At 32.4% G+C, this 14500-nt stretch overlaps 1 protein-coding gene across 2 annotated transcripts; it reads left to right on the top strand.

Moving 5' to 3' along the window:
* The first annotated feature begins 6234 nt into the window (after positions 1 to 6234).
* On the top strand, positions 6235 to 12773 carry LOC129292932 (septin and tuftelin-interacting protein 1 homolog 1). 2 transcript variants are annotated; one of them, XR_008589045.1, is made up of 5 exons: positions 6235 to 6400; positions 6517 to 6570; positions 7821 to 10467; positions 10948 to 10985; positions 12572 to 12773. XR_008589045.1 is itself a non-coding variant. In XM_054930647.1 (3 exons), the coding sequence occupies exon 3, from the start codon at positions 7838 to 7840 to the stop codon at positions 10430 to 10432; it is 2595 nt and encodes an 864-aa protein (XP_054786622.1). In that variant the 5' UTR covers positions 6235 to 6400; positions 6517 to 6570; positions 7821 to 7837; the 3' UTR covers positions 10433 to 10682. The 2 variants fall into 2 exon arrangements, 1 of the variants encoding a protein (XP_054786622.1); XM_054930647.1 differs by lacking the exons at positions 10948 to 10985; positions 12572 to 12773 and having other exon boundaries at positions 7821 to 10682.
* The last annotated feature ends 1727 nt before the right edge of the window (positions 12774 to 14500 follow it).

The following is a 14500-nucleotide window of genomic DNA, read 5'->3' as shown; positions in this document are numbered from 1 at the left end:
AAGGTTTTTGCAAATGCGAAGGGTTTAAGAGGGGATACTGGAGTGTGTAACATTAGGGATGTCAATGATAGTAAGGATAGGAAAATGAAAGGTAGGAGTTTATTGAATTCATCTCTGTTAGATTGTGTTTAGTGTGAGTGGAATTAAGATAATGTAGGAAGTCTTATATCAAATAAAATTAGTATTGATCATTAGTATAAAATAAAAGAGAAAGATCCGTAAACTTGAACCTTGAGGTTTTAAGTTAAAATGTCGTATCCTTCCTCTACTCTTGTCTATTTCTCCTCTCCCTTCATACCTAGGTAGTCGCTTCTCATTCTTAATAAGTGGTATCAGAGTAAAGTTTTGCTTGGAACTAATGAACTCATTATTGTGTATATATTTGAAGCCTCATTTTAGGTTGGCCCTAAAGTAAGGATTTCGTGTTTAGGGCACTTTTGATACCCTTGTTCCTGAATGATCATTTCACATTTCTAATTAGTGGTATCAAAGTCAGGGACCAAAAAGGTCATTATTATGGGCATGTTAAAAGTCATATCTTAACTTGAAACCTTAAGGCTCAAGTTTATAGGTCTTCCTTTTTATTATATATATATATATATATATTATAGATATTAAGCTTAACTTTATTTGATGTAAAACTTTCTATATTATTTTAAGTCCCCTCATATTTGGGCAACTTGATAGTCTCACTTTATGTAGGTTGTGTTATTAGTTTTCTTTTACTTGTTAAGTTTTGGAGTTTCAATTTCATTGCTCTTGGAGCTGAAATTTTCAAGTACATTTACTATGCTTTCTTTTCACACATTGTTTCCCGTTTTGTAGTTTTAACTATATTGCTCCCGTTTCTTTATCAAGCCACTAGGAATTCATGAAAAGTTAAAGCATGCTATATTTCTATCATCTTTAAAACAACTATAATCTAAATATTGAAAAATGTAAAACTACAATATGCGTTGGATAAAAAGTGTATGGTTCCATATTGGTTTTTTAAGGAAGGGGTTAGGTCATGATTTGAATGATCTTGACTATTAGCAGTCATACAATCTTAAGGAGGACATGACTCCCGCCTTAGTGATCATAGGCGAAGGAAAGGATGAATATTTTGAAGTACATCATATTAAAGATTGATTTTTTCTTTTTTTTTTTCAACTTTTTCTCCATACTTGCTTCAATTTGTAATATAATTAACTAAGGAGGAGATGGACATGTTCATAGATATCTATCCAATTTCATAAGCCAACCAATTTATTAAATTGGTTGAGAGTTGCCACATCATAATTTTTTGGATATTTAATGAACTATAAAATTGAGGTTTCTTGAGAAATTTAATTGAGGATTGATGTTATTTTAATGTTTCATTAGGAAATAAATTTGTAATCGAGATTGTTTGAGGCAAATCCTATGTTTGAGGTGCGTAATATGACTTAAATTGGACCTAGTGTGATATAGTAGAGTTGAATAGGGTCTAAGATGAGTTTTAGGCTGAATTTGGCCCAACGTGGTGCACTTAACAAAGTGTAGCATTGTTACAAAAAAAAACAAAGTGTAGCATTTTTGTATCATGTATTGCAGTGCACAACATAGAAACAACAATTATTTTGCTGTTGAAAAAATTAGACAAAAGAGATGTTTGATAGCTAGGGTTTTGAGTAAAAATTGAGGGCTCTGCTAGGGTTTGATGAGGAACATTTAATGTGCATGATTTTGGCCATCTAATAATTAAGATAAGCTTATTTATTCTTGTATCCACCCTCTTCTTCTCCATTTTAAGTGAGTTTTCTACCACATGTGGTTAGAGTTTCATTTTTGGGGAGACCCAACCCTTGAATCCAAATGAAATAGGTGTTTTAAGGATAAATAAGAGTAGCCAGAGTTGTTTTGAGGTGATTCATGATGCCAAAAATGTAAGGTCCAAAAACCTTAGAGTTGATGGGTGAATTTTAAGGATAATTAGGGTTATGTAAGGTTGAATAAGTGATTAATAAGGATAACAACAATGATTTTGAGTTGGTTAGGTGGTTTTAATGGTTGTAACAATAACCCTAGAATTATGGTATGATCAGTGTGCTAACACTTTGATTAGTGTTAATTAATATTTTATTAACAATAGTTAATTAATATTGTATGGTGTGTAGATTGTAATAGAAACACTAAAGAAGGTGAAGATGTTCTTGTACGAGGGAGCATTAATTGTAAGGAAGTAAGGTAACCACTATTAATGTTTGAGTGTGTGTACTTTGTGATTTGTTATGTGTGCATTTTTGTTTAGAAATGAATATGCTGAGAAGAGAATGTTTTTGTTATTTGAAAAATAATTGCCAAGTGAGATGTTTATTGCTATATATAAATATATGTATTTCGTTTGGAAATAATTCTTGTTCAGAAGCATATTGTATTATTAAGTGTATTTCTGTCTGGTTGTTTGAAAGTATGATATGTAGGAATTGTTTGGAAAATACATGTGTCTGGCTATGTTTTTAGAATTGTTATTTTATCACGTGATAAGTCTTCATTGGACTCAATGAGTGGCTATTAACTTTGATCAACTTATCTTTGGTTGAGTGATTTGGTTCTAAGCATGGAGTTAGAAGGGATATAAGGTGTTGTTATGTTAAAAATATAAATTATTTGATTTTTGTCTAGATATATATTGTTTGGAAATCATTTTGTATGCCACACTTAACAATCACATTATAAGTTGTATTGCACATATAGCTGTATATTAATTTTGGTTACAAAGACTTTTAAGCTCATTCCTCATGATTAATGTTTCTATAGAGAATAGTTCGGCTAGGTGAGCAGACACCAATGGGCAAGCCAACCCCTTTTTAGATTAGTTTGTGTAATTTGCTAACTCTAGAGTATTTAAACTATATTTGAGCATGTGACTATTGTTTGGATGATATCTTATATTTAGTTTTTTTAACATTTAAAAAAGTATTCAAAGCAAATAATTATTGGAATATTAAACTTCAATTAGAAGTGTAAAATATGCAAACTAAGAGTTTGAAGCAGGGTCTATGAATGCAAAATAAAGGCTAAATTAGAGGTTAATTTTATTTTGTTGATAATAAAGAATTCAAATATTTGGCCCAAATCTAATCAGGTTCAAACTTATTTGGGTAGCTCAAATAAAGCCTAAAATAAAGAAAAATTTATAAACTCTTAAGTTCATCTCTAAAAAATTTCAAGCTTATTTATAGTAGTCTATTGAGCTTAATTTAAATTACCAACCTTACTTTAAAGCTCTAAATACTCCATCACAAATACTTTAAAGGTAAAAATATTCTATAACTTAAAGTTAATTTGAAGTTAATAGTCAATGTTCATATTCATTTGTAACAATTTTGACATTTACTGGGGGACAATATTCAATAATAGTTTAGGATAATTAGTACTTCCAATGAAAATGTTCATAAGTAAAAAATATTTTTAAAATGAAGTGACATGTTGAAAATTTATGTCTTTGTAAATTAAGATATTTGTATGAAAGATTATATAAGGAATTGTAATACTAAAAATCATTAAGATTATTATCTAAAAGAACCTTTGGAATGTTATAAAATCAAAGGTCATGTCTTAATTTTACTAATGCAACACCTAGCTAGCAAGGGATAATAAGGGAAGAACAAGTAGAGCCGTAGAAGGAAGATAAAAGTAAATGAATACAACTTTTTTTTTTATTATGCTTGGTTGAAAAAGAAAAAACACAGAGGAAGGAAAAATTATTAATTTTATATAGATAATAATAACCTTATTATGTGTATGAATTTTTTTTACATAATAAAACGTAATACTTTAATATATTATTTATTTAATTTCTATTATTTATTAATAATGGAGTAAAAATATAATTACAAACTAGTTTATCAAAATTTAAACTTTATTTTCGAAATTATTAAATATACAATAATTTAAAAATTTTAAATTAAAAACAAATATAAGAAAATTGAGGAAGGTAGAGTGGAAACGAATATTCAAATTCCAAAATTATTAAATATAAAATAATTAAAAAAATTAAATTAAAAACAAATGTAAAAATTCTTGGCTGGAAAAAATATTCATGAGTAACTCTGGAATTAAAGTTTTTTCTTCAAAATCTCATCATTTTTTGAGAGAAAATTTGGGAAGGAAAAAACATGTGGATTCCACATATTATTTTCCCTCCCAATTCCTCTTCCTCTTATTTTTCTTTCCTTAACTAAATAGGAAAACATATAGTTTTCTTCTCTATTTCTCTCAAACTTTCTCTTCCCCCACTTTTTTTCCCCAGCCAAATATAGAATTAAAGTCATCAAAATGGTGTCTTTGTAGCTAATGTAATAACTAAAGGCACCTTTTTTTTTTGGAGTTTGCCTCGTTTATTACCAAAAAAAAATAAAGGCACCTTTTTTTTTGTTGATAATAGAATTCAAAGCAATATGATCAAAAAAAAATTTTAGCTTGTGATTTTACGAACCAGTATCAATGAGATAGTATTTATAGTTTAAGAGAAGTTTTTACTATTAGAAATAAGATTATAATCATTGCAAAGTTTAAACACACAATGAAAACGTTACGAGTGAAAGCAAAAGGCTCAATAATTATATTAAATGCGTGTCAGAATTATTTTAACGCATTATAAAGGAGATTGACCCCGACCCATTGATTTCTTTAAAACACAATTCTAAAAGCCTGTTTGTTTTTTATTTTTTAAAATTATTTTTTTATTCTTTAAAAAAGAAAATTTTAAAAATTTATTTAAATAAAAAATTTTTAATTAATTATTTTTAAAAATAAAATGTAGAAACAATTTCAAGTTATTTTGTTTTATTTTTACAATACACTACATTTGATTATTGAAAATTATAGTTATCTTGATCAATTTTTATTATTAATAACTATCATTGACTGTTTATAACTATAACTATCAATTCATTTTTTAATTTTAAAATTATTTTTTAATTGAAAAAATCAAACAGATTTTTATTTTAATTTATTTTGAAAAACAATTTTAAAAACTGTTTTATGAAACAGTTTTTTTTTTAAAGGAGAATGGAACCCTAGCATCTCAAAAGTTCAAGTTAAAACTTGAGATTAACTTGTTAGAGTAGAAGATTTCAAAAAGAAAAGTTTTAAAATTAAAACTCAATGATGCATTAAGTATTTTTGGCACAAAAAAAATGATGCATTAAGCATTAACAGGTTAATATTTTGACGATGACAATGATGATTTCCTAAAATGAAGAACAAGGCGTTGGAATGAGAGTTAACACGTTAAAAACTGTGAAAAATAGAAACCCCCAGTTTAAACATTTGGTTGAGAGATACCAATTTTTAATCTAAGTTCAATATAAGAGTAATGCGTCACAACAAGAATTAATGCATTAAAATTTCTACAAAATCAACTTAACAAAACTTATGTTTAACACGTGTTAATATGGATATTAACACGTTCAAATCAAAGTTTCAAGTGTCAAAGGACAATATTGATGTGTTAAAATGAAGTTTTTTTTTTTTTTAAGAAAATGATCACTTTGAAGTATCTTGTAGTTTTTATAAAACAAGATTATTGATGTGTTGACTTCTTTTCAAAAACATATCTTTCATTATCTTCACACATTTACAAAACTCTTTTAAGCTCTCTCATAACACTTTTACAAGAGATACTAAGAAATCAAAGTTTAAATGTCCCAAGTCTTCAATTATCCTCATATATCTCTTCAATTTGTTGTTTTGTCGTTAAGTAGTCATTGAGCCTTGCAAAACAATTTTTTTTTTTTTTTGTAGTTTTATTTTATTACCATCAAAACATGAAAATTCAATCAAAACACGTTAATATATTGATTTATTTTTACTAAAAATATAAGTATTCATCCTAATTTTTATGTTGGAGTCACTCAGATAAATATATATCAATAATTCAAAACTTTATCCTTTATAAAAATTTCTTGTGAATATTTTTTTATCTTTTTATATTATTATCATTAATTTATTATATAATAAAGTTTGCCAGTTTATAATCTCATGTCTGATTTTTTTTAAAAAATGATAAATTTATAAATACTGAAAAAAAAAAACTTGAACTGACTGGCTTTCAGTTTCAGAGCTTGCTTTCCCTAATTGCTACTTCTCAATTTCTCATCAACCCTTTATTTTTATTTTGTTATTATTTTTTTTTTAACCAGCAATTCCGGTGCCCTATTTGAAGTCTTTACAAAATTACGAGTCGGTCGCGGAAATCTGATTAGAGTCAGACCCATCACGGGTTCACGGTACCACGATTCAGTAACACACGCGGCTTCCTTCTCTTCATCATCTTCGTGCTTGTAGTTCCTTCTTCATCTCTGATTCAGATTGGAAGTCGACGTTCTGGGTTGCCGCCGTTGCGTCTCCTCCCTCTCTCGGCCATTTCCTGGTGCGTTTCCTTCTGCTATAATTTTTCTTCTTGTTTTTTTTTTTCCGATTTTCTTTCAAAATTAACTCTTTTTGGTCTTGCTCTGCTACCTCTCACTCATATGGTGATCCTCTCAGGCTTCTCTGAAACTGAAGTGTGAAATCTGAAAGTGAAGTTTGCTTGCTCTCTAGGTTTGTGCTCCCTTTCACTCATCTTTTCACCCATCTCATTTCCTCTGCTTGTTCTGTCTGAACTGAGGTGAGATATTAATTGCTGATATAATAATGCTGCTGGTCTGGTTTGTGCTTGTTCAAATTGCATAACCTATTCAAATTGCGTGCTTTCTGGTTCGTACTGTATAACAAGTCACAATTCTGATATAATGATTCCCTAATGCCAATGTAGATTAATTATTATGTTGGAAAAGTAGTGTTAATTAATGCGGGTAAATAATGGTGCATTGGTGATTTGAGTTTAATTTGTTGTTGTTTCCATTTTATAGTGCTTTTCGTAAATTTGAAGTCAACATTTTTTGGGGTCAGGCTGCCGTTAAGCTTGCAATTCTGCAGTTGAAAAAGGACCAACTTGGCCTTCTTTGAGGGAAGCAGTGTTACAGGTTGCCCTTATTGGTGGCCTGAACGATATTCTTCCTCCCTGTGGTTGCTGCCACTTACTCTCCCTACTGACATCTCCATCTTATTCCTCCATTTTATTCCTTCTCTAGCTTTCCTCTAGTCTTCTGGTCATGTAAAATTCTGATCTAAATTAAAAGGAACAGATGCACTCACTCACATAATTACCAAATTTGAAAAAGCCTCCTGATTCTCACTCCTGAGTCCTCCCTCATATTTGCACCCAGCTTTTTCTTTCTTTCTGTTTTTTCTTAATGGTTTTCCAAAGTAGGAGAGGTTTGAATTGCTATGATGTGTAGTGAATCTCATATTTAGCTAGCTGTTGTTAGCAAAGGGAAAATTAATAGTCCCATGTTTATCTTAATTTCTTGGTGTTGTTCTTGTTAAACTTTGACAGTTAACTCGAGTGATTTTATTCTATCATGCCTGATGTGTTCTGAAACATTTTCCGAATTTCCTTTTTAATTTTTTATGTTTTGCTTATGTTATATATTATTCTCATCATATTGAGATTTTGGCTTCTTGTTACTTGACAGTTTGATATTCATGAATGAACTCACACCCCCCTCCCCAACTTCTTTTCACTTTATGTTTTCATTTAAGTGTTAGCTCTTGAGCTTGAGTCTTCTAATTATGGTTACATATTTTGTTGGGAAAGGTGTATGTAAGAAATTTCAATTAAACTCAATTAAATGTTTTGTTTGTCATATGAAAAACTTCAAATGAATGAGCTTTATTTAATCTTGTCAAGTCTGAATACCTTTTAATCTACTAATTTTTATTTTTTTGGTTATTCTTTTAACTTGTAGATTTTCTGCCTCTAACAATGGATGAGTACCAAGAGATGGAGAGATTTGGCATGGATAATGATTTTGAAGGTGGTGAATGGATTGGTGGTGAGTTCTACTATCGAAAGCGCAAAGAAAAACGCACTCAAACAAGAGAAGATGTTCTTTATGGGGTGTTTGCAGACTCTGATGATGATGAAGATGATTATAACAGAAAACGCAGGAAAGACCGTGACTTATCTAAGCAGCCTGACCTCAGCAAGCCTGTGAATTTTGTCTCTACTGGAACTTTTATGCCTAATCAAGATGATAACCGTTCTAAAGAACAGATGGAAGAAGAAAATTATGCGAGTGAGGATAGGCCAGCTTTAGGTCTTGGTATGGGAACTACTAGCACTTCTAGTTTTGGGTTAGGTTTTAATACAAATCATCGTGGAAATGCTTCTGATGATGATAATCACGACAACGATTTTCTGCCTACGGCATTTGGAAAGAGGATTAAGGAGGGAGCAATGAGAAGGGAGAGGGAAAAGGAAAGGGCAAAATTGGAAAAGAAGAGAGCGCAAGGAAAAACCCAAGCTGAAGATGGATTTCCAGATGTTGGGAAGTTTGAGAAGCATACAAAGGGGATTGGAATGAAGTTGTTGGAGAAAATGGGCTATAAAGGAGGTGGTCTTGGGAAGAATGAACAGGGTATTTTAGCTCCTGTTGAGGCTCATTTGAGGGCCAAGAATACAGGTATTGGATTTAATGACTCGAAGGCAACCACTCCTTTGCCTAGTGTGCAAGTTGAGAAGACAACATTGCCAGGGGTTGCTCAACCTACAGCTGTTAGAGCAAAGGAAAGGTTATGGTCAAAGCATTCAAGGTCAAAGAAGAAGAAAGATGAGGATGATTATATTACTGCTGAGGAATTGTTAGCAAGCAATCAAGAACAGGGTCTGGAGGTTGTGCAGAAGGTTTTTGATATGAGAGGGCCACAGGTTCGAGTAATTACGAATTTGTCTGATTTGAATGCTGAGGAGAAGGCCAAGGAAAATGATGTTCCAATGCCAGAGCTTCAGCATAACGTGGGCTTAATTGTTAGGTTGGCTGAAGCAGACATCCAGGAGATTGATAGAAATTTGAGGAGAGAGAGGGAGACAGCACTTAGCTTGAAAAAAGAAAAAGAGAAGTTAGAAACTGAGGTAGCTCACCAAAAAAAGCAGTTGGAAGATCTAGAAGAAATAACAACTGTGCTAGACCGAGTTGGAGAAGAGAACTTAATGGGGACATTGACTTTGGATTTGCTTGCACAGTGCTTTGCTGACCTGCAGAAAAGATATGCTGATAGCTATAAGTTGTGTAACTTGTCATGTATTGCTTCTTCATATGCTTTGCCTTTGTTTATTAGAGTATTCCAAGGATGGGATCCTCTTCGAAATCCATTACATGGGTTAGAGTTGGTATCACGGTGGAAAACATTGCTTCAAGAAGAAGATTGCCTTGATATCTGGGATGTAACATCACCTTATACTCAATTGATTTCTGAAGTTGTTTTACCAGCTGTCAGGATTTCTGGTATCAATACCTGGCAGGCACGGGATCCTGAGCCAATGTTACGGTTTTTGGAGTCCTGGGAAAAGTTGCTTCCTTCATCAGTTCTCACAGCCATGTTGGACAATATTGTCATGCCAAAATTGTCAAGTGCTGTAGATACATGGGAGCCACATCGTGAGACAATTCCTATCCATACTTGGGTGCACCCATGGTTACCATTGTTAGGACACAAGTTAGAGGGAATGTATCAGATGATACGCTTCAAATTGAGTACTGTTCTTGGTGCCTGGCACCCAAGTGATGGATCTGCGTATGCTATATTGTCACCTTGGAAGACTGTATTTGATTCAGTGAGTTGGGAACAACTTATGCTTCGATTTATTGTGCCAAAGTTGCAGCTTGTCTTGCAAGAGTTCCAAGTGAACCCAGCAGATCAGAAACTTGATCAGTTTTATTGGGTGATGAATTGGGCTTCTGCTGTTCCAATTCATCTGATGGTTGATATGATGGAGAAGTTCTTCTTCACCAAGTGGCTTCAGGTTTTGTACCATTGGTTGTGCTCAAATCCTAACTTTGAAGAAGTTACAAAATGGTATTTGGGCTGGAAAGAACTTATTCCAAAGGAACTTTTGGCAAATGAAAGTATTCGATATCAACTAAACCGTGGTCTTGATATGATGAACCAGGCTGTTGAAGGCATGGAGGTGGTCCAACCTGGCTTGAAAGAAAACATCAGCTATCTTAGGGTACTTGAGCAAAGGCAATTTGAGGCTCAGCAGAAAGCAGCAGCTCATGCTCAAACTCAAGCTCCCTCAGGCTTGGGGGCTGCTGCCCATATGGATGGTGCAGCTGGTGTACATGAGATGAGCTTAAAAGAAGTCATTGAGGCCCATGCCCAACAACATGGCTTGCTATTCAAGCTTAAACCTGGTAGAATGCACAATGGTCATCAAATATATGGGTTTGGTAATGTCAGCATTATAATAGACTCTCTCAATCAAAAGGTATATGCCCAAACTGAGGATGCATGGTCTTTGGAATCTCTCCAAGGCTTACTGGAGCTGCATAGTAAGTCCCTTGGTCGGAGACGCTGATTCTGCAGTGACTTTCTTATGCAGTTTGAGCAAGAGTATCCTTAAGTCATAGTCAGTTCTATCTGAAGGCAGAATTTGATGTGGTTAGCGAGTAAATTTTGTCAGCATTACTTGTTTTAAAAAACATGAATTCTCTCTTGCCCAGTGGCTTGTCATTGTACATTGTACTGTTTTCTTTGATTAAACAGATATCCCCTTTTTCTTGCAAAAATACTTGAATAACATTTCTTTTCTAGGTTCTCTCTCCAAACACACACTTTTTTTTTTGGGGGGGGGGGTTTATAATTCTCACCACATGTATTATATAATACTGCACAATACTGTTGGGGATATTATGGTCACAAAACGGTGAGTTTTTGTTTTTTCACCTTCAGCGGTAACAAATTGTTCATTCTGGTTTAGAATCGCATTACATTGTTGAATGATCAATGTGACTTGATTCTAACTTCATATCACTGTGTAGTGTACTTGCTAGTGTGCTTGTGCTGTGTTGGTTGGCCTTATTATTCTTTCAGGTTTCCAATATCTAAATCGGTGGACAAATAATAATCAGGTACCATGAATTTAAGTTTCCGGTTAAACTTTTATAACATTTTCTTGATGTGAAACTGTGTGCTGGAAAATGATAAATGCTGATTTAATCATTGCAGCAAGGACACTTGCTTTTTTTTTTTTTGGCATTCATATAATTAGTCATCTTTCCTATTCCATGCTCTAATCTGCCACCTAAAGGCACAGGAGCTATGCCTGGGAGGCATTGTATCTTGATAGTTGAGTCATGAGTTGAATTGTGAATTAAAAGGCCAATTTTTAAATTATAAATTGTATGAAATTGTAAGATCTGAAGACACATTGAAAAATAAAAATATATAGCATAAAAAATTGTTTGAATTAATAAACTTAAATATATACCATAGGTTTGGGTTTTGGATGTGTATATATATGGCAATGAGATTCAGGTCAACTTGCAATGGATATATATACCCGATGGTTTGGGTTTTTGGATGTATATATGAAGGCCAATTTTAAACCAAAATGATTTTCTGTTAGCTTCATTTGAAGGACAAAGAGGCTTTTAATGGATCCATATTGTTCATGTTGGAGGCTATCATTTTCTTCATTAACTGTCTCAGCTCATAAAGGACCTCACTTTTGACCCAATGGAGTTGCAGTGTTTTGCATTGCTGTTTCTGGCAATTCGAAAGTATGAGTCTGGTTTTTCCTGATTCAACCAACAGTTGCTATTGTTTTCCTTTTATGAGACAATACACTCTGAATCGTGAATTGTTCGTTTCCTATAACTCTGATGTGATATCGGTTTTTTTCCTATTCATGTCAAGTGCTTTGTTGGAAGGAGTCATTCTTGGATTTATTATGAAGCAGTTCAAGTAAATCCTTGGTCTTGGAAAGCAAATGATCAGTTTGTAGACTCTGCTCTCTGGGGCATCTAAGTTAAGTTGGGTTGTACTGTTACAACCCAAGTTTCACATTGGCAAATCAGGGTTGATAATTTTTCTGTAGCAAGCATATACAAGGAATGCAGGTGTCAGTTCCAACTAGATTTTTTAATTCGTATTCGTGATGCATGGTTAAGGCCTAGGATAGGTCAGAGCTATGCGTGACTAAATGCATTGGAACTAGAACGCAGAGATTGAGCTACAAACAAGAAAAGGACTCAAAAATTATGGATAAGTCTGGTTATTGTCTTTATCCCGTATCAATAACATTGGGCTGCTGCACATTTCACATCAAGAAAGTGCTTTTGCACTTTCAAAAAGCCTATGTTGTTTGGGTATTAAATTTTACCCAAGTCAGCCTTTGGAAAGCACATTCAAATAGGCCCTGAAAGTGGATCCCTAAAACATGATGGCTTGTACATTCAATTAAGAAATTTATATTCAAATACAAATTTCATTATAACTCCTTACAACAATTAATTTTTATTGAACTGATTTTTGCCAAATATTTTGAATCAGTTTATCAGAACTTAGGCGCTAAAATGTCCATTGCTGTTTTCATCCCTGCAAACTCTTCTCTTCGGAATCAGTTCTCTCAATGCATAAGATTCGGCTTTGCTGACTATATTTTTATGACATTCAATGCTCTGACTAACGCAATGTGAGGAATCTCTGTGTGCAGGGAAATGTAAGAAGACCTTAACTGAGAACTTGAACTGCAGATAAAGGGGGACTGAAAACCCTGTTGTATCAGAACTTATTGGCGTATGCTTTATTCTCTTACCACATACATTAAGGCTTTAAGCAAGGTTGAGCTCAGGCTCCATGTCTGGAAACTGAGATTTGAAATTTGCAAATGAATCATATGCCTATTCCTCTGCTAACAGGTTCAAAATAGTTAGGGCCTCCTGCGTGTATGATGTTGACGTTCTTGAAATTGGATAGCCAGGTCTTTTGAATTTAGTAGTAAAATTTGTTTTTTCAAAATTAATAATAATGTTCAAATTTATAACATTTGAGCACTCAGGTGTAATTTGATTCGTTTCAAAATAAACATTTTAATTGAAAATAATTGGGAAAAAAGTTTGTAAATGTGTGCCAAAAAAAATTGTATATTTCCAGATTCAAATGAACGTGCAAGGCGTTCTATTTTTTGGCCCGAACATTCCGCAACAAATAAAAAAAAAAGGTAAATGGATGTAAGAAATTAGAAGCAGTAAGTGAAGAATGAAAATGTGCTTTCAAGGGTTACGGATAATTTTGCAATTATGCTTTTTTTTTTTTTTTTTGTGATCTAGGATGACTGAAGCTAACCTAAAGTGTCATTTCTCGTTACTGCTTGCCATCTTTGGAAGACTGGATCAAAGACTTCATTTCCAATAGCAATACCGCCATTCTAGATTTGATCTCTTCATGATTTGGAAGCACGGCTTTTTTATGACTTTTTTTTTTGGGTGGAGTTGGCAAGCTAAACCCCCAAGTGCCACAAAGTCACAAGAGATTTGATAATTGATACTTTTTTAGTTAAAAAATGTAAGATATTTTTTTAGGAGTTAGATGTTAAAAAATGTAAGGCATTTTTAATTTTTTAAAGTGTAATTAATTATTAGTTTTTTCTTTTAAAAGTGTCTTTATTGAATATGCCATTTTATATTTTTTTTAGGATATAAATAAAGGTGAATATAAAAAGATTGAATTAATTTAAATATAATTAGTTTATTGAGACGAGATTTAATTGAAAATATTTCATATTTTTTAATGGATGAAGTATAGAAGAATGACTTTAGAGTCTTTTTATTGCATCTTTTGTTTTTTCTTTTGTTGTTGCATTGTTTGGTTTGTTTATTGTGTATTGGTTTAGTTTTGTTGGGATCGGAGAACATCTTAGAAGATTGAAAGAATTTAGTTGGGCGATTGAATGATTTTAAAGAGATACACATAAGTAAATATAACATCATTTCTTAACTCAAAATTTTAATGCGTTGAATTTATAGGCACTTTTCACTTATATATTTATTCTTTAGCTCAACTTTATCTGTTTTTTTCACACTAAGTTACATTCACTCACATTTGATAATTCAATAAGTTTTTAGATTGTCTTTTATTTGTCTGCATTATGATCTACATTATTATTTATTATTTAATATGTCTTGATCATTTCTGTCCGGAAAACAAATTGTTGGGGGTCATCATCATGCCACTGTACTAGTTGATGTCATTAGGAAATTTTGATTTAAGGATTTTAAAACTGAAATTATGGCTAAACTTTGTAAGATTTATGTCTAAATTTTCCAAAAAAGTTACTGTTAAATTTAATAGAACTATAATTAAACATTATGATTGTAAGTAATTTTAAATTAGAATATATATAATGTGACGGTGACAATGATTATTAATTTGTGCATGGCTTGGGAAGTCAATCAATTTGTGGGACGACATGGAGGAGGAAGCATATGCTGATAATTGAATTGAGAATATTTGGGACGGAAAATTCTAAGTGGCTGCATTGTTTTGCTGATGTCTAACCTTAATCATCATGCCCTGTTGCCACGTTGCTGTTGGCAGGCCTTATTAATTTTTAGGGAAAATATCATTCTAAGGACCATAGAAA

The sequence above is a fragment of the Prosopis cineraria genome, unplaced genomic scaffold (assembly GCF_029017545.1).
Source record: "Prosopis cineraria cultivar Desert tree isolate PC_DT_omini unplaced genomic scaffold, ASM2901754v1 PC14, whole genome shotgun sequence".
In the NCBI taxonomy this organism is placed as follows: domain Eukaryota; kingdom Viridiplantae; phylum Streptophyta; class Magnoliopsida; order Fabales; family Fabaceae; genus Prosopis; species Prosopis cineraria.
The sequence above is the reverse complement of the archived record's forward strand: the minus strand, read 5'-3'. Positions and strand labels throughout refer to the sequence as shown.